Source organism: Stenella coeruleoalba (assembly GCF_951394435.1).
Source record: "Stenella coeruleoalba genome assembly, chromosome: 8".
Lineage (NCBI taxonomy): Eukaryota > Metazoa > Chordata > Mammalia > Artiodactyla > Delphinidae > Stenella > Stenella coeruleoalba.
In genome coordinates, this window is record NC_137154.1 from 10,141,928 (window position 1) to 10,162,456 (window position 20,529).

At 50.5% G+C, this 20,529-nt stretch overlaps 1 protein-coding gene across 1 annotated transcript; it reads right to left on the minus strand.

Annotated features, from left to right (window-relative positions):
* Window positions 1-10,480: 10,480 nt before the first annotated feature.
* LOC307189865 (pregnancy-associated glycoprotein 2-like) lies at window positions 10,481-20,295 on the minus strand (the record flags this gene model as incomplete). Its single annotated transcript, XM_079928355.1, has 9 exons — window positions 10,481-10,547; window positions 12,119-13,546; window positions 14,998-15,096; window positions 15,148-15,325; window positions 16,873-17,262; window positions 17,450-17,643; window positions 17,838-17,889; window positions 18,881-19,215; window positions 20,170-20,295. The coding sequence occupies 8 exons, from the start codon at window positions 20,293-20,295 to the stop codon at window positions 13,394-13,396; spliced, it is 1,527 nt and encodes a 508-aa protein (XP_079784481.1). The 3' UTR covers window positions 10,481-10,547; window positions 12,119-13,393.
* Between the last annotated feature and the right edge of the window lie 234 nt (window positions 20,296-20,529).

The window sequence follows — 20,529 nt, forward strand, 5'->3', positions numbered from 1 at the left end:
ACCAGGTCACAAAGCTGCTGGTTGCAGGGCCCTGGAGGTCCCAGGGCCAGTGCTGGCCTGCTGGTGGTCAGAGCCAGGTTCCTGGGTCTCTGGTGGCAGGGGCCTGGGGGTCCCAGAGCTGATATCAGCCCGCTGGTGGGTGGGGCTGGATCCTGGAGCAGCTGGTTGAGGGACCCAAGGTGTCCCAGAACTGGTGGGCAGGGTCAAGGCCCAGGGGATGCTAGGGCTGGTACCCACCCACTGGTAGGTGAGGCTGGGGCCTGGGGCTAATGCCAGCCCAGTGGTGGCTGAAGCTGGGTCTTGGAGTTTCTGCCTATAAGGTCAGGGGGTTCCAGGGCTGGCGTCAGCCTGCTGGTGGGTGGAGCTGAGGCCCAGGGGGTTCAGGGGCTAATGCTGGCTCACTGGTGGGCAAAGCTGGGTCCCAGGGTCTCTGGATGCAGGGCCCTGGGGGTCCTGGGGCTAGTGTTAGCATACTGGTATGCAGGGCCAGGTCCTGGCCCCTCAGGTGGACAGGGCTGTGTCCCAGGGTGGCTGTAGGCTCAGAGGGTCTCAAGGCAGCATGCCTGCTGGTGGGTGGGGCTGTGTCTCCAACTGGCTAGTGCAACCTGATTTTAAAAGAAAAACTAAGTGTTCATGTATTTTCCAAGTGATTTCTTAAAAGTTTACATCATTATTTTTTAAACTTAAAATATAATATGCACACAGAACAATGCATGTCATAGGGAATAGCTTGATGAATTTCCACAAATATATCCATGTAACCGCTATCCAGATCAAGAAACAGAATGTTACAAGTACCCCCAAAGCTCCCCCAGGCTCCCTTCCAGTTACAAACCCAGCCCCCAGAACCAAGTGTAATCACTGCTCTAACTTCAAACAGCAAAGATTACTTTGGCCTATTTTTGTACCTTAGATAAACGGCACCATGTAGCAAGCATGCTTGTGTGTCCAGCTCGTTTGCTCAAAATTATGTTTGTGGGGTACACAGCAGTATTGTGTATAGGTACAGATCGGTTATTTTCATTGCTGTATGTATTTTTCCACTGTGTAAATATACACTATATTTATCTCTCCTCTAGTTGTTGGGCATTTGGGTAGCTTCCAGTGTGGAGTTCTTAGGAATAGTGCTGCTATGAACATTCTAGTACATGCCTTTTGGTGAACATGTGCATGCATTTCTGTTGGGTATAGACCCAGGAGTGGAACTGTTGGAGCACAGGGTAGGCAGATGTTTAGCTTTAGCAGGAACTGCTAAACAGTTTTCCAAAGTTCTATCATTTTGTACCCCCACCAGCAGCATATGAAGGTTCCACCTGCTCCACGTCTGTTCTAGCGGGTATAAGGAGGTATCCTCTTGTAGTTTTGATTTGCATTTCCTGATGAATAGTAACGTTGAGCACCTTGTCACGTGCCTATCGGCTCTTTGTATGTCTTCTTTTAGGAAGTATCTACTCAAGTCTTCTGCCCATTAAAAAAATTAGGGTGTTTGTCTTTTATTACAATTTGTAGGAGTTTTACAACAGAAATTTAATTTGTTAGGAGCAAAATATCTTTTCCTAAAACATTACGTGCACGTGCTGCCGTTATAGAAAAAGGAGGACAGCGGAGTTGCTCAGGCAGCGGAGGGGATGAAGACCCACCAGCCCCACAAGACGTCTCTATGGAACCCTTGGGAATCAAAGGAACACAGTTTGAAAACCCCAGCGCAGTCCATCTCCCTGGGGCAGATGGAACAAAGCCCCTTCCACCCAGACAAGTCACCAGGGCAAGGAGGCAGATGAGAGCCAGTGGCAGTAAGGCATAGGTGCCCGGGAGCATGATAATGGCTAACATCTGTAAAGGCACCCGTGTGATGTGAGTTAAGTCTCATTTCAACAACGCTAGGAAGTACGTACTCCGGTTTTAATGATGGGGTCCAGAGAGGTTCAGTAACTTGTTAAAGGGTTACACAGCTGGCAGGGGGCAGAGCTGGGGTTCAAACCCAGGTTGTCTGGTTCCTGGGTCCACACTTGTGCCTCTTTTGCTGCCTCTTAGAATGTGGCATCCCAGGAAGACACACACACACACACACACACACACACACACACGCCCAGTTTCAGAGCTCCCAAAGCCCATTCCTGGGGTCCAGCCTTGAGCAAATAGAGTTGTTGACCGTGGATAAGGCGACATACAGGTAGTGAGCTCTGCTCTGTGAGAGGTATGTAGGCAGAGGCTGAGATGCCATCTAGCAGCTGGTGCAGAATAGATATTCCATACAGATTAATTAAGTGAATGAATGAATGAATGAATGAGTTTCCCCCTGGGGATAGCAGGAGCCTGCTCGCCTTCAGGGGCAAGGACCATGGGGAGTGAGAGCCATCCTGGGCTTTGATAACCCCAACTCTGTGGGTCCTTGACTAGGGGGGCGCGGGGCACTGTGGTCCAAGCTCTTGAGGACAGGCAGGAAGCAGAGAGGAGGCAGTAGTTCCTGGGGCAGGAATATACCCACACAGAGTCCAGGGAAGGGAAAGGCATAGCCAGAGCCTTAACCCCAACCTCCCACAACCAGGCTGGTCGGCCTTCAGAAAGGGTTCTGACATTTGCTTTGGGTAAAATGCAAGAGAAGGCCTTGGGGGAGGCAGAAATTTGAAACTGGTCCGAGCAAGGGTTAACTGGAAGCAGACAAGGAAATGTTTGGAACCTGGGAGTGGGCTGGCGGGGGATGGAGTTATTAACCAGGGTACGGAAAATTCCTGAGAACTGGAGCGTAACCAAGGAATTGGCTTGAAGTCCCACAGCAGGGACAAAGGGATTCTCAGAAGGCCCCTGCTGCCCCTCGCAGCCCCTCACTCCTCCTCATTGTGCCTCCTCTGAGCTGGACCTGCCCAGGGCTGCAGCACGAACCTACTGGAGATGGTGGCCTGGGTGAACCCCACTTGAGGACAGAGGTCAAGGTTCGTTCTGCTGATAATGGGTCTCGCCCCACCGGCCCCCATCTGCTTTGTTCTCCATATCTCTAACGCCACATTGCTCCCCGGTGAGCACAGCTCTGGACCCGATCCTCTGTGCATTTTCTGATCCAATCTGATTTGATGGAGGCCCTGTTCTTTCTTGCGATGACCTGGGTCCTGGCTTCTGACTGGTATCTTTATCATGTTTGGTTACAGCGGAGGGAGCTGGGTGTGACAGGGGTGTGGAGGGGTGTATTTAATGCGCTCCTGCTCCAGATGGACAAAGCCATTCTTAAAGCAGCCGGGGGACCCGGCCCTCCCCGCCCAAAGGGCCTGCGGCGGCAGCAGCTTCGGGCGACTTCACGCCTTGGCTGACTTGGGGGATGAGGCCGCAGTTGCAGCGGAAGGCTTTGCCATCTTCTCATGCCCTCCTGCCTGCCTTGCACCACCCGCCGTGGCTGGGTTCCTGAGCACCCAGATACCTCGTGATGCCTTTGCCTTGCTCACCTCTTCCTTCCTTCATTCATTCCACGGGCGACGCATATGCCTGCTGGTGGGTGGGGCTCAACGGAGGTGAATCAGCTGTGAATTTTACTCTTAATGGGTTCACATCTGAATGGGAGGAATAAGACCCATTTTAAAATCATTGTAAGACAGAAAATGACAGTCATAGTTAACTAGAGCAGGATACTGAAAAGAGACAAAGTGCTATGGGGCATTTAGAAAAAGGAGCTCACTTCCAGGGTGCATCCAGGAGGCCGCCATGGAGGCGGAGGCATTTGATCTCTCTTAATAATGTTTGGATTGGAAGTTAAAATCCCCCAGGGGGAATCACGTTTTCACAGGGATCTGGACTTGGCACACGTTGGGCTAATGGGTGAGCATCAAACACACCAGCTGACCCTGTGGAATGAGCTTCGGACCGCTAGGAAAGGTAGAGGAGGGTTCCGAGACTGGCTGGAGGCTCCGAAATCACATTGCTGGTGTACAGGCAACAGCAGCCTCGCAAGTTTTCGCAGCGGGAGGCGGACCTGTGTTATGGGGACTGGAGCCCTAGGCCTGCCTCCTCTGGCCCCTTTGGCCCAGGCCACGGTCCCCATGGTTGGCTCAGGTAAGGCTGCAGGCAGACCGCTACCAGTGGGTCATACGGGCAGGGGTGGGGAGGGGAGGTGTCACAGTCCCAGCTCAATGCTGAGAGCTGTGACTTGGACTGGGACAGCTTGCCTTCCAGTCTTCCCGTAGGTCAGCCTGGGCCATTTGACCTCTAGTGGGCGGCACCCTCCCTGGCCTCTGGGCCTGGACGCGTGCTGTTTCCTCTGAATGCGCTTCTCTCTCCTCACCTGGTATAGGGGTCAGAGTCCTTGCAGGAAGCAGATGGCCGCCCAGAGGTTTGATTGAAAAGGCTTAGGGAGGGGCTGTGTACAGGGGTGGGGAGCAGGGTGACCCCCAAGAGGGATGCTGGGAGGCACAGGAGCCAGCGGCACTGGGAGTGGGGAGAGGCCAGGGAGGAAGCAGCACCACCAGAACCTGGGGCTCTTAAATATCTATTTATTTATTTGGCTGCGCCGGGTCTTAGTGGCGGCATGTGGGATCTAGTTCCCCGAGCAGGGATAAAACCCAGGCCCCCTGCATTGGGAGCGTGGAGTCTTAACCACTGAACCACCAGGGAAGTCCCAGAACCTGGCGTTCTGAAGGCAGAGGGATGCAGGGCCTGGGATCACAGAGCACAGCAGTGAGTGTCTGTGCCCTCCCCACCTTCCGATCTCCGCTAGGGCTTCTAGGCCCACCCTAGGGGCCTGTGGGCAGCCTCCTGGGCTCTGAGCAGGGCAGATCCCTGAGAAAGAATCTGGAGGCCAAGGAAAAAAAAGGGCCCCTGGTACCTCCCATCTCCCTTAGGTTTTAGCATCATCCCCCTCTGCTGTCCTGTCCCCCAGCGCTAAGAACTTGTGGCCTGACCACACGCGGTGGACTGTGAACCCAGGACACGGACAGGGTCTTCCCAGCCTTTCATGACAGCACCTGCTCCGGCCTGGCCCAGAGCGTGGAGAATGTAAAGACGGAGCTGATAAACAGGGGTCGGGCCTTGGTTCAGCTCCTGCCTCCTTGTCAGTGACCTTGAGTGACCTTTCTGTGAGCCTCACGGTCCTCAGTTCTAAAATGGGCATTAAAACCTAGCCTGTTGGGTCATTGATAGAATGAAATAGGTCCATAGTCGGCAACAGAAAAATGTAGGGCCCTTCGCTCCTCACTTCTGTTGTGGGAAGGAAAGAAATGTGACCTTGTTATGGTCAAAGCACTAGAACAACATTATAAGAGATGAAATCATTCATAACTCTCCCTTCCTAAGGTAAGTCTTTTTTCTTTTTTAATTTTTAAATTAAAAAATTTTTCTTGACAAGTAGTTGATTTACAATGTTGTGTTAATTTCTGCTGTACAGCAAAGTGGCCCATATATATATATATATATATATATATATATATATATATATATATATATATATATTCTTTTTCATATTCTTTTCCATTATGGTTTATCACAAGTATTGAATAGGTCCCCTGTGCTATACAGTAGGATCTTGTTGTTTATCCATCCCATATATAATAGTTGGCATCTGCTAATCCCACACTCCCAGTCCTTCCCTCCCCCACCCCCCTCCCCCTCGGCAACCACAAGTCTCTGTGCCTGTGAGTCTGTTTCTGTTTTGTGGATAGGTTCACTTGTGTTGTCTTTTAGATTCCACATATAAGTGATATCATATGGTATTTGTCTTTCTGTTAAGGTAAATCTTTTCTTTTTTGAATATTCCCTTCATTATCTTTTTGTTGGCAGGAAACATCTAAAATTTTAGAAAAACTTTTTATTATTTTAAGTTTTTTGGCCATACTGTGTGGCATGCAGGATCCTAGTTCCCCGACCAGGGATCGAACCCGTGCCCTCTGCAGTGGCAGCGTGGAGTCTTAACCACTGGGCCTCCAGGGACGTGCCTAAAAAAAACTTTTTGTTTTGAAAATATTACAAATCTACGGAAAAACTACAAGAATAGGGGCACAAACTTCCATATATACTTCACCCATTATTGACATTTTACCATATTTACTCTGTCTCTGCGCACACACACACACACACACACACACACACACACACACACAGTTACTACATTTTGCTCAGATAATCTGAGTCGGTTGTAGACATCATGACCTTTCCTCCTGATCTTTAGTGTGATTCTCCAAAGAACAAAGACATTTGCTTACAGAACCATAGATTCGGGAAACTTAACACCGATGCAACACTATTATCTAATACGTGGCAATGTTCAGATTCCGTCAATTGTCCTAAAATTGCCCCTTTTAGTGATTTTTCAGCTCCAGGGTTTTACCCAGGGTCACATATTATTTTTGGTCATCTCGTCACTTCACTCGCCTTCAGTCTGGAATGGCTCCTCAGCCTGCATTTGTTCCTGATGCTGACAGTTTTGAAAAGTGCAGGCCAGTTTTGTAGAACGTCGCCTGATTTGGGGTTGTTTGATGTTGTCTTACCGTTAGATTCAGGTTATGTGTTTTTTAGCAGGAATATCATAGAAGCAATGCTGTGTCCTTCTCAGTGCATCATATCAGGAGGCACATGACTTGTCCCTTTACTGGTGACATTAACTTTGATTACTTGGTGAAGGTGGTGTCTCCCACCAAACTTCTCCACTGCAGTTATTGGGCTGTGATTATGAAGGTATTCAGCAGGGAGATGCTATGAGAATGTATAAGTAACCTGTGGCCCATTTAATCTTCACCCGAAGTTTAAGCAACCATTGAGGATTTCTGCTTGAATCAATGATTGAAATGATGCTTGTAGAGTTGTAATTTTCTGTTGTTTCTTTTACATTTCAGTTATTTATTTATTTTGGCTGTGCCGTGCAGCATGTGGGATCTTAGTTCTCTGACCAGGGATCAAGCCCATGCCCCCTTCAGTGGAAGCATGGAGTCTTAACCACTGGACCTCCAAGGAAGTCCATACATTTTTCACATTGTCATTCTTTGGTAAGGAAGAGATTTCCTTTCATCTTATTTATTTGTTTATTTATCTGTTTACATTTATTTATCGGTATGGACTCACAGGTTCTTGTTTTAGTCATAATCCATTATTATCATTATTTATTTTCATGCTTAAATTTCCCATATCTGGCCCACGGGAGTCCCTTAAGCTGACTCCTGTATTCTCTTGACACGTCCCAGGTTTTTTTTTGTGTGTTTATTGGTGTTATCGGCTGAATCATGTCCCCCAACCCCCAACAAATCCATTTGTTGACGTCCTAACCCCCAGTACTTCTGAATGACTGTATTTGGAGGTAGAGATGATTAAGATTAAATGAGGTCACCAGGGTGGACCCTAATCCAATCTGACAGGTGTCATAAGAAGAGGAGATTAAGACACAGACACGCACGGAGGAAACACCCTATGAAAACACAGGGAGAAGACTGCTGTCTACATGCCAATGAGAGAGACCTTAGAAGAAACAACCCTGCAGACACCCTGATCTCGGACTTCCAGCCTCCAGAACTGTGAGGACATAAATGTCTGCTGTTTAAGGCACCCAGTCTGTGGTATCTGGTATCGGCCTATGCAGACTGATACAGTTGGCAATGTTTATACCTCTTGCTTTTGCAGAGTTGTACTCAGCACGAGCCAATGACATGGTGTTTCCTTAACATTGATTTCACATAAATTTGTCACCAAAATATTTATTGACCATCTATGGTGTCCCAGGCTCTAGTTGAGGCACTGGAGATTCATGAAGGATCAAGACAAACCCAAATCCCTGCCCTCATGAGTTTATACTCCAGGGAAGGACACAGATAATCAAAGATAAAGAAATAAATGATAGGGCTTCCCTGGTGGCGCAATGGTTGAGAGTTCGCCTGCCGATGCAGGGGACACGCGTTTGTGCCCCGGTCTGGGAAGATCCCACGTGCCGCGGAGCGGCTGGGCCCGTGAGCCATGGCCGCTGAGCCTGCGCATCCAGAGCCTGTGCTCCGCAACGGGAGAGGCCACAACAGTGAGAGGCCCGCGTACCACAAAAAAAAAAAAAAATAATAAATGATATAGTGTGTGAAATGGTGATGTGGGAGGAAAGTGAAAGCAAGGGAGGGGACAGGGAGGGTTGACATTTTAGATAGAGGAGGGGTCATTTGCCTATAGATCTGAAGGAGGTGAGGAAGGGAGTGTAAGTGTGTTTGTGACCCGGGATTCAGGCTGCAAATCTGTGGCCATAGTCCACACTCATCACTTTAAGAGCCAGGACCCGATTCCTTCTGGGTGATAATTTCCCTGATGTTAGAATCTAGGGTGGTTTCCAACTTTTACTGGTATAAATCAAATCCCTGGGACAATATTTATAGCTAAATATATATATTTGGAATCCATTTGTCAAAGTGTGATTATCAGGTCTAAATGTGGGAGAGTTGATGTGACAGTGGTTTCATGTTGCTAAATAGCCCTTACAAGTATCAGTAGTTGGAAACAATGGGCAGGTCCCCCGGCAGAGTGGTAAGACCATGCGGAATGTGCCGGCAATATCCATCTTGGCCACTAGATGTCAGTGCTTCACCACCCGTTCCAGGATGCTTTTTCTATGGGAATCAATTTGCTCCCTCAGGCAACTCCAGCAAAGAGAAGGTCCTCTCTTTGTCGGAAGCCGCTGTCTTTTATAGAATAATGCTCAGCTTTCCCCTGATCTTAAACGCCATTCCTGAAAAACCTAAGACAAGCATAAGATAAGGGGAAAAACTGCCCATATTGCTACCATCTTTGTGTAACCAGTGTTACACACATTTGGTCCTTCTCTGGGGTACGAGTGAAAGAATAACAAACAGCTCATGCTACTGTGTGTCAGGCACTGTCCTAAAGGTTTTCTATAGATATTAATGTAATCCTCACTATAGCTCTAGAAGGGTTAGGGACTATTCTTTCCTGTATATCTATATATCTGTCTGATTGAGTTGTATTTCAAATATCATAATTTCTACCATTTAAGGTGTACAGTTTAGTGGTTTTTCATATATTCATGAAGTTGTACGTCCATCATCATGATTTAAATTTAGAACATTTTCAACACCCCAGAAAGAAACTCTGCACATATTGGCAGTAAAACTCTACTCCCTTCCCTCCAATTAGAAAAGACTATTCAAGGCTTCCCTGGTGGCGCAGTGGTTAAGAATCTGCCTGCCAATGCAGGGGACACGGGTTCAAGCCCTGGTCCAGGAAGATCCCACATGCCGCGGAGCAACTAAGCCTGTGTGCCACAACTACTGAGCCTGTGCTCTAGAGCCCGCGAGCCACAACTACTGAGCCCGTGTGCCATAACTACTGAAGCCCGTGTGCCTAGGGCCCGTACTCTGCAACAAGAGAAGCCACTGCAATGAGAAGCCCGTGCACCACAACGAAGAGTAGTCCCCACTCACCACAACTAGAGAAAGCCCACGTGCAGCAAGGAAGACCCAACACAGCCATAAATAAGTACAAAAAGGAATGAATTTATAAAAATAAAATAAATAAATTGCATTTCTCTGATTTAAAAAAAGGACTATTCATTTTTTAAAAGGATTTATGTGTTTATTTATTTATTGTAGTAATAACATTTAACATGAGATCTACTATCTTAACAAAATGTCAAGTGCACATACAGTATTGTTAACGATAAGCACCGAGCCGTACAGCAGATCTCTAGAACTTACTCAGCTTGTGTAACTGAAACTTCGTGTCAGATGAATAGCAACTCCACATTTTCCCCCTCCCTGACCCCTGACAACCATCATTTTACTCTCTGCTTCTATGAGTTTGACTATTTTAGATAACTTATATGGGTGGAATCATACTGTATTCGTCCTTCTGGATTTGTCCTGCTTATCTCACTTAGCATAACATCCTCAAGTTTCATCTATGTGGTTGAAAATGGCAAGATTTCCTTCTTTTTTAAAGGCTCAATAATATTCCATTGTATATCTCTACCACATTTCCTTTATCCATTCAACTGTTGATGGAGCTAAGTTGTTTCTGCATCTTGGCTATTGTGAATGATGTTGCAACGTACATGACAGGACAAATACCCCTTTGAGATCATGGTGTGAAGTTTTTGGAATACATACCCAGAAGTGGGATTGCTGGATCAAACAGTAATTCTCTTTTTAAGTTTTTGAGGAACCTCCATTCTGTTTTCCAGCGGCTACACCATTTTACATCCCCACCAACAGTGTACAGGGTTCCACATCCTCTTCAACACTTGTTATCTTTTGATTTTTGATAATGACCATCCTAACTGGTGGGAGATGGTATCTCATTGTCATTTGATTTGCATTTTCTTGATGATTAGTGAGGGAGGAACTGAGCTTATCCCAAATTTACAGAATAGGAAACTGATGTCCAGAGATGAACTTACCAAGGTCACATGACTGGTAAGGGTCAGAGGTGGGATTTGAACCCAGGCAGAAAAGCTCCAGGATGTACATGCCTGGCGAGTACGCCGCATTGTCTTCCGTGTGTTTAGCAAACCTGGGATCATGCTGTTTTGTATTCTGTTCTTTTCTCTCAATGTCATATTGGAATGATTTCTCATAACATTAAATGTTCTGCTGAAACACAATTTTAAGGCGGTTGGTTGCATGATGACCTAACTATGCTGTGGACACTTTATGTTTACTGGACCTGGGACGTCCCAGATTTTCCCTTTTGTAGGAGACTCTGAGGACTACATCCTGCTTATTTATGTTTGCAGGTGCTTCTGATCATCGCTTTAGCATAAACCTTAGAAGCAAAATTACTGGGACAAGACTATACATATTTTAAGAACAAGTCATTCCAAAAAGATTGTACCAACTTACAGTCTTTCAAGAAGTGTTTAGGATCTATCTTTCCCTGTTTTTTCTACCTTTTCTCTCACCGGTGGCTATAAATCTCTTTGGTCTGCATTGGGTAAAGGATAAAAGTGGAAGGTGGGGGAAGATTGTTGCTTCGAAGATCAGACTTTGGGACTTCCCTTGGCGGTTCAGTGGTTAAGAGTCCACACTTCCAAGGCAGAGGACATGGGTTTGACCCTGGTTGGGGAATTAAGATCCCACATGCTATGCAGCGCAGACAAAAAAATAGAAATAAAATTAAAAAGTTGATGGAGATCAGAATTTCTCCTCATGTTGGTAGCACAGGCTACAAATATAGAGCCTCAGGAACAGTGGGCTCATAACCGACACAGCTCCAGCCCTGGCCTTAGGCTCATCTAGGGAGGCAAAGCCTGACTCTTTCTGCTTGATATTACGGCAGTAAGCCACGCTGACACCGTGTGTGTCCCGACATGATGCAGCAGTGCGTTCTAGTGGAAGCATCTGCTAATGCATCCATTCATTTACTCAGCATGTATTTACTGAGGGCCTTCGACGTGCCTGTAGCCACTACTGCAGCCACAAGATTGCAGGAGACTTCCTTCATCTGTACAAGGGGGGTCATGCCCCGCAGGGGCTCATGGGGAGACAGTGAAATGCACATGTAATTAACCACAGCTATTATTCTTACTCTTATTGGTAGTTTCTCCCCAACAGAGACATTGCTTATGGTTCCATGAAGACCACTTGGAAAATGAGTTTGACAAACTGTTCACTTGAGTCTCCATTAAGCCCATGCATGATATTTGCTGTTTTAAAAAAAATGCCATTTCTGCTCTCACCTTTTCCCCCTTTGTCAGCTCTGCAACCAGTCCTCTTTCACCCCCCCCAAGCCGATCGTAATCCAGGGCCACCCCAGAGGGACCAGACACACGGAACCGTGGACGTTCGGCAGGTGTGCACAGAGAAGGTAACTGCAAGGCTTAGGGGTGTGTTTCAGGGTGGGGTGACAAGACTGAAGTGAATGCCCCCCTCTCGCCCGACTGCAGCCTTTCCCTGGTCCCTGAAGAGGAAGCCCCTCACTCCTCTGGCCCCCTACCCACACCTGTGTTGCTTTCTCCATCTGGCCCTCCCCATTGGGGGTTGTCTCTTTATGTGTCTCCATGAATCGGTGGCGGGTTCCTAACCCAGCCCTCTATCCCTGGGGTCCACCCCAGCACCTGGCACATAGTAGGTGCTCAGTAAATTTGTCCTGAATGGAGAGATGAGGAAGGAAAGGCGTCGTCCCTTTCGCTGATTTGTCTTGGCCGAGTAAAGGCCCATACCGTGCATTGCGTGGGGTGTGTTTTCCACCTTGTTTATTCTTCCCTGCTCCTTCTCTCATGTGGGTCTCCCTCCACCTCTGACCCCTGCTGTCCCCAGCCTGGGCCTCTGCTTCCAGGTGGGAAGAAGTGATGCTTCCACTCCAAATGTGCCAAACCATGGCAGCTCGAACCAGTGGTTTGTAGCTCTGCCCCTGGAGGAAGCTCAGAAACGCTGAAGGCTTAGTGCACCCTGGGGCCCCTTTACATGCGTGACATCCTCGCCAGCAGCCTTGGAGGCCAAGGGAAGGAGCATGCTGGGCCCTGGAGGGGTGGGCATGGCTCAGGGATCCACACGGCCCATCACTTGGGAAGTGGGACTGGAAAGGACACTGCAGGTGTGACACTGGCAGAGAGCTGGTGACTGGGGTGGGGGGACAAACGGGAACCATCTCAGCTTGAAGGGCCTCACCCAGAAGCCCGCTGGAGCAGGCCACTGCCAAAGGTCCTGTGAGATTGGAAGGGTAGAAGGTATTTTTATTACCCGTTACCATCCCTCTGAAAGAGGAGGGGGCGGAGTTGGTGGGGGCCATCACAAACTCTTCCACTGTCTAGAACACTCGCGGAAATTTCCTTGGGGCCTGCCTCGCCCCAGCTGCAGTCACGTGGTGCTGGAGGAGACTGTCAATCACGTTGGGCAGGGCCACGTGATCAAGTAAAGCCAATCATAGTACCCCCAAGCCCCCCGCCAGGATGGTTGCTCCAGGGCTGGACACGTGATCTGAGGTGGCCCAATCAGAGCCCTCCTTGGTATCCTGAGGTTTTTCTGAGCTCTTTCCTTAGGGATTAGACGCGTTAGGGATATATGTGTAGAAGTGTGAGGGAAGAAAGTTGTCAGGCTAAGAGAATCAAAGATGAGAGACGGGAAAGAGTGAGGGAGAGAAAGAGGGAGCTGATGGCTTCTGATTCCTTGGGTCCAGTCACTGAGATCTTCGCCTCTGCTGTGGTTCCTGTGTCCCGGATCCCCAGTGTCCTTCCAGTAAGTCTCCCCTTTCCTTAAAGCCACTTGGAGTTGGGCTCCTCTCACTTGTGGTTCAGATCCTGCCCGGTCATGATGCACCTCCCCGACCCAAAGAGAGGCACCCATTTGTATTAGCACCTTTGAGAATGGAAACTTTTATTCTTTGCTGAGAATGGGGCTTTGCAGAGCACCACAGTCCACCGCCATCCCTGGGTGGGAGTGCCCTACGTGTGAGTGTGTGTTTGGAGGGGGCCTGACTGCTGAAGCAGCCCCAGCCTTTACACTGCGGGAGCCAGGCCAATCCTGTTGTTTCCCCGATCGTAAACCGAGAAATACAGCCTCAGGAAGACGTCGCCCAGGATCCAGGTCTCCGAGCGGCTGATGTTCTCTGTGCCCCCAGTCAAGGTGCTGAGGCATTTGCCCCGAAGGCTCTGGGGGAGACGGAAATGCACAGCAGTCAGCCTGAGCCCTTACCTGCCACCCTCTGGGCATCCGGAGCCGGCAGCTTCTCAGTTTTATCTCCCTCCTTTGGTAAGAACCAAGTGGCTCTCTCAGCAGCTGCGGAAGTGGGGTGCCCATCCAAGACCAAGAGCGGCCAAGGCATGTGGTTGCCATGAGGGAGAGGGGCTGGGGGAGGGGAGGACGGGAGTTTGGGATTAGCAGATGCAAAGCACTATAGAGAGGATGGGTGAACGACAAGGCCCTGCTGTAGAGCCCAGGGAGCTCTATTCAAGCTCCCGTGATCAACTAGTGGAAAAGAAGAAGAAAAAGGATACAAACACATGTATAACAGAGTCAGTTTGCTGTACAGCAGAAATTAACACAACACTGTATATCAACTATACTTGAATAAAATGTTAAACAAGAGCAAGGATGGCCTGTAATTCCCCTCACTCCTTCTGACCCTGCTCTCCGTTTCCTCTGCAGGGAATGCCTTTGCTTCTCCCTCTTCCCCACGACCCGTTCTTAGAGACTGCGCTCAGCCCCTCTAGGAAGGCTTCCTGGCCCCACGCTCGCCCTCCCTGGCCACTCCAGGCCGGGTTGGATGACTCACCCTGGTGCTCCCCTTGTGTACAGCCCTGATCACTCTAATCTGCGCCCGGCACCCCTCGGCTCAGCCCCCGGGGGTGCCATTTGCATGGGGTCCAGTGTAGATTCTCCTGGACCCATGCAGGCCTCCTCATGCCTCCATGAGGCTGGGGGTTTAGAATGACTGAAATTCCCTTTCTTCCTCAAAGCCTTCTTTGAGGCCATCAGCCTCCTCTGAACTCCCATAGGGAGCTGGCATTAAGCCTCAACCCTGTGCAAGGGCCATGCGGTCACTGTGCACCCTTAATTCACGGGAGCGTGCAGCCTCCCCACAGAGGGGCCTGGTACCCCAACTCACAGAGTGGGAACTGGGGCTTAGCAAGGGGAAGTCGCAGGCGAGGACGAGGGTCGCCATGTAATTTGTCATCCAAAGCAGGACACCTTCGAGGTGGGAGGGAGACCGTTAACCATTATGGTGGGACAACACACTGAGACTGTGGCCACCCACCCCACTTGTCCCTTGGCCTATTGCAGGGATTGCTAGAGCTGACTTTCCGTGTTCATCTATCTGAGGGCTCAGGTTGAACTGAAGCTCCTTGAGGGCCGAGGCCCTCAGTGTTCCCTTCTCCTTGTGCCTCGCACCAGGCCAGCACGGGGCAGTGTTCCATTTATTTCAGGATGATGGAAGTCCCAGACTGCCCCTTACTCTCAAGTGGTTGGTTTTGTGGGAGGCACTGGCCCAGCCACAGGGGCTCCGTGGCATCTGCAGTGGTGTGGCTTGCCCTGCAGAGGGCCCCCTCCTGCAAGCAGGAGCCCAAGGGTTCCTGCAATTCCACCAGGGTTGGCCCTTCACCTTTCTGATGTAGGCTTGAGGGGGCACTGGGTAGTCGTTGCCGTTGATTCTGAAGATGATTGTAGGCAGGCGAGCCACATAGCTACATGAAACCGCATACTGTTAGAGAAAGAGGGAGAGAGGTTGGCCCAGGTGATCCCTGGTGCGTGGAGAGCCCCGGAGTGACCCTGTGGCGTGACCCGTCACCTCGTTATCGACAAGGCGGGCGCCGATGAGCCTTCGGATGGCGGTGATCACTCTACTTGGGCCAAAGAGGAACGACGTCCCGGTATCCACAATGGCCTGGCAGCCGCGGCAACAACCAAAAGCTACACCGTTTATGGTGATGCTGGGAGACAGTGGGACAGAGTGGACACCAGGATCACTGTGAAGTCTCCCCCCACGACTGCCCCCTCCCTGACTGTCTCCCTTCAGCTCACGCCCTGCCTCTGTTTGCCTTTGCTCTGGTCGCCTAACCTTCGCTGACTTCCTTTCAGCTCCTGAGTGCATCAGGCTCTTTGGTGCCTCAGGGCCTTGGCATGTGCTGGTCGCCCTTCCTAGAAGACCCCCATCCCCTTTGTCTAGCTAATTTCTCCTCATCTTCCAGGTTCCAGCTTACTTGTCATTTTTTCAGGGAAGTCCTCCCCCCAGACTAGATCAGGCTCCTGTCTTGGTCACACTCTGTAGTCTCTTCCTCATTACTAGCATGTACCGAAGTGGAAATTCATTATTATGTGTGTGACTCGTTTCATGTACATCTGCCTTACTAGATGTAAGGGCAAGTTGTAGCCTCAGTGCCTCTCTCAAGTGCCTAGCACACAGCGGATGCACAATGTATGTTTGTTGAATGAATGAATGAATGAAAAAGTGGATGAGGAACAACCAGAGCCCTGTATGTGCTGTGTGACCGATAACGGGTCAACCCACACAGTGACGATGGAGGTTCTCCGGGGCAGCAGATGCTGAGAGTAGGGGTGTCAGAGACACAGGCTGCCCTGGGAGAGGTTGTCTCCCAGCATGGCCCACTCACACAGCTCAGACACTGAGGCCCGCGGCCAGGCGATGCCTGAGCTAGCCCAGGGGGCCTCCAAAGGACACGGAAGCTTCTGTCTGAGGGTATCACTGAGAATCCCGTCAATTATTGCCCCTTGTTCTCAGGCCACTCCTGGATCCCGGCTTCCTGATTCTCTCTGTCACAGCCCCTGCCCCACTGTGTGCCCGGGATGGGGGGTGGCTATGGGTGGGGCGAGTGTCTCTTTGTATGAGTTGCTTTCAGGTCTCAAGAATGCAGCCAACCTCTCTCCACTGCTGGGGAGTTTCTCCCTCAGGAAACCAGTTTTCCTGGTTTGTCCAGGACTTTCCCTGTTTTGAAACTGGTAGTTTTGTGTAGTGAGAGCTCCCTGGGTCCCGGGTAGCCCTAGACAGTTGGTCAACTTATCACAACCCTGTTCAGGCTGGTGACATCCTCCCTGGTCCTCTTTTCACTGCACTTCAGGGTCTTCAAACCGTGCTCCCTGCCTTCCAGCGTGGTGGGTGCAGCCCTCTTGGGCTGCACAGGTCTCTCCGAACCCTGTTCAGGACCCTGGTCAGAGCCCTGGTCAGGGGCCTGGGGTGATTATGAACCCATGGGTGGTGTGTGTATCTGTGTGTGTTTTTGTGTGTGTCTGTGTGCTTGTGCGTGTGTTTACACGTGTGTCTTTGGGGGTGGAGCGTATGTCTGTGTGTGTTTTTGTGTGTGTCTGTGTGCCTGTGCATGTGCTTACACGTGTGTCTTTGGGGGTGGAGCGTATGTCTGTGTGTGTGACTGTGCGTCTGTGCGTTTCTTTGTGTGTCTGCATGTGTCCGTGTGCACGTTGGGAGCATCACTTGGGGGGGCCCTCAGAGGGAGGGGCTTACCGGTTCATGGTTATCTGCCAGTAGTGGGGTCGGGACACTGGTATCCACTGGAGCTTTCCTTTATGGTATCTGTCGTCCACCCCGCCTAACATCACAATGCTGCCATTCTCCTTCTGGCTGAGGAGAGAAGGAAGAGGGAGGGCTCGTTGTAGCAGAATAACGCTGGCATTTCGCGCTGGCACCTGCGAATTGTGTAGCTGCTTCTGAGATCCGGGTAAAATGTTAGTGAGGAGGAAACATTCCCACCATCCCTCTCCTTCCTCCCATATGAAATCCATCAGCACATCCTGTTGCCTTTTCCTCCAACCTGTATCCTGATATCTTTCACTGCTCTCCCTCTTCCCTTCACACCCCCTGGACCAAGCTGCTGCCCCTGAGCCCATGAGTATGCTTGTGTTCTCATAAAACTTTATTTACAAAAACCAGTGGCAGGGCCAGATGTGGCCCTGGGGCCATAGTTACCCCGCGCTAGACTGTCTCTCAGGAAACTTCTGACTCAGGTGGGCTACAACTTTTCATGCAACTGAAAGCATCTTACAGCTGACTTAGAGAGAGGGCTTGTGCAGTTCAGACTTACGTGCTCAAGTAGAAGGCAAAGACAGACTGAGAAATGACGCCTCGTCTCTTCAGGTTGTCGAAGACAGGGGTGGTCCCTTGGATGGCGAGGCTGGGGTAGCCCAAGCCCAGGATGCCATCAAAGGGTGCATGCTCCAACCCAAACTGCGCCTTGCTCAGGGCAAACGGCTGGACCACATCGACAAGTTTCCCGATCTGTGGGAGAGGAGAGTGTTCCCACATAAAGGCTTGGGAAGGGGGGCTGGGACTGGGCTGGGATGGAGATGCCACGAGCACCGCAGAGAAGAACTGCGGCCTGGCTGTGCCCTGTGTTGACCTCAGATAGTTAGACCAAGCTGCGACTGGAATTTGGGTTCCATTTGTGCTGGGCTGTGGCTTTGAACCAACACCTGCCCATCCTGCAAACACCATGTGAAGCGAGCGAAATTGGCCTCATGCTTCCTATGCAGGTGGAAAAACAGGGACTCAACAGGACCAAATGGTTCCGACTGGAGGACAGAATGAGTAGAGAGCAGGAGAGTCTTCTCTTTGCCATCACTGTGATCTGATGACAGAAATGGACTGAATTCATCGCAATGCATCGTGGAATTTGCATCCGCCCAGAAAGACAGAAGCCCATTTTACAATGTCGCTGCCAGGGTGCTTATGAAAATTCTGCCTGGGAAACACGCTTTGGGGATGTGTGTGTGCATGTGCATGTGTGTGTGTGTGTGTGTGTGTGTGAGAGAGAGAGAGAGAGAGAGAGAGAGAGAGAGAGAGAACTCAGGCCCTTTGGGGGATGCAGGCTATACATTTTATTAGACACTCAAAGGCCCCCTCACGTGGACCCCCATTTATCAGGCCCCTCCCACATCTGTGGCCCCCTGCTTTCCCTGTCTGGATTCCCGAAGCCCTCAGTTCCCCGCAACCGCCCAAGATCAGTTTTATCCTCTCCCCAGGTACCGCACACCTGATGAATCCTGACTGGCCAGCCCAGCTCCACCGTTTACCTGATGCCTGACCTTGGCAAGGCCCTGGCTTTCTGTACCTCGGTTCCCTCGTCTGTCTAGTGGAGCTAATCATAGCACTTGCTATGTGGGGTTGCTGCAGGAGTAAACGAGTTATTACCGTGAAAGTACCTGGCACAGCCTGAGGATATAAGAGTGGGTGCTTTTCTCCCCTCTCTCCCTGCTCCCAGCAAAAGGAACCTTGAGCTGCTCATGGGCAAAGGAGCTGCAAACCCACACCTCAAGCCACTCTCTGGGTCAGCCATTCTGGGAGTTTGTGTGTCAGCAGGAACACTGTCTCCTCAGGGACACAACACTGTGGGGTGGGCGGCCAGCCACTAGGGGACTTTGGGAAAGACGGGCCCTCCCAGTTGGGCCTGCATCTGTTTTGTAAGCCGCGGTTGCTCCCAGGGCCAGCCCTGACTCGGCTTCTGGTTTCCAGTTACCCGAACAGTGTCGTAGCCAAGAAATCCAACCATCCTCCCGGAGCCGTAGGTGAGGTCGACGGAGAAGCCCGAGAGCCGGAAGGTGGTGGACACGTGAGGGTTGAAGACATTGTGTGTATCTGCGGACACAAGAGATGTGTGTCCGTCAGGTGCCAAGGACGGAGAAGGGGGTGGGAGGGGGAGTACAAGATGGGCGGGGGGGCGGGCAGGTACTCACAGCAGGGGACACTGTCGCAGTAGGTGGAAGGCACCCACAAGTCAGCTGAGCCGGTGTCAAAGACGACCCTGAACTGTTGAGGGGGCGTTCCAATGCTGATGTTGCCGACATAGGCTAGCTACAGGGGCCGGGGAGGGGTGGTGTGGTCAGACCTGGCTGCCCTGGCCGCCCTCGATTCCCAGAGCACTGCTTCCCTCGAGGTGTCCCGTGTCTCCTGAGATCACTTTCCAACCGCCCCACCTCACAGCCTCTGCTCAGACCGGTGCCTTCATTTGATTTTTTTCTTTCTTTTCCTCCATGCGGGCTCTTAGTTCCCTGACCAGGGAGCGAACCCGGTCCCCCTGCAGTGGGAGCGCAGAGTCTTAAGCACTGGCCTGCAGGCGAGTCCTGGTGCGTTCATTTGAGAAGCTCTCCAGTCCCCCCTTTAAGGCCCAGCCTGTTTCTTTCTCCAGTTGGCCCTCCTAGGTCACCCCAGGCCACCTCCTCTGAACTCAGACCATGTCCTATCACCACCACGCTTTTATTTGACATGTATTTACTCTTTGCCTATCGCTCAGGCTGTCCTATGCATTCTTGAGGAAGAGACGAGACCTTTTTAAAAATCAATAACAATAACCATGGTGTTAGATTTTCATGGCGTCACAGGCCACAGGGGCTCAGTAACTTTTTACTGGTGTCCTTGGATCTGCGGAGGCTGAACTTTGTCCGCCTGGGGTTTCAATCTTGATTTGCAGTTGGCTTTATCTTTCGATCAGACACGGCTCACCTTTCATCTGTAACTCAGTGGCTCACTTAGCTCAGGAGGAACAATCTCCCTCAAACTAATGGCATATCTTTGGCAAGAAATGGGTGTTTACCTGCCACCTGGTCATTGCCGAGCCCAGTTACCACCGACCAAGAGTTGAGGATGAGAGTGCCCTCTTCTCTGGGAATGGGGTCCGTATTCCCCAGTGTTTCTGCTTCCTGCAGGAGCCCTAGCCCCACCACACCGCCTGGCGCCTCCAGATGAACCCCAGTGCCAGGCCAGAGCACCAGGGGGCGCTGTAGAGTGCCATCCACCCAACACACTCACATCCAGGTAGTTCCTCAGGGGATGAAGAGACAATTTTGGGTCATGGGCGACATTCTGGGACCTGTCGTCATTGTTCCTCAACAGGAAGTTTGTCAGCAAGTTTTTTTCCCTGAGGGTTTCTCGCATGGTCTTCATCTTTGTTAGCGGGATTCTTTCACCGAGCATTGGGAAAAGGAAACAAAGAAGGGTCAGCAATCAGCTGTCTGTGCTATAGTACGACTGTCACACCTTGCATTGTAATGGCACTGTGTATATTCCAAGCATTTTTATGAGTGTCCTCTCATATCAGGATGCCATGAAAAGACCATGACAAAGACCTAGGTTTGAATACAGGTTCTGTTGTGTAATCTTGGGTAAGCC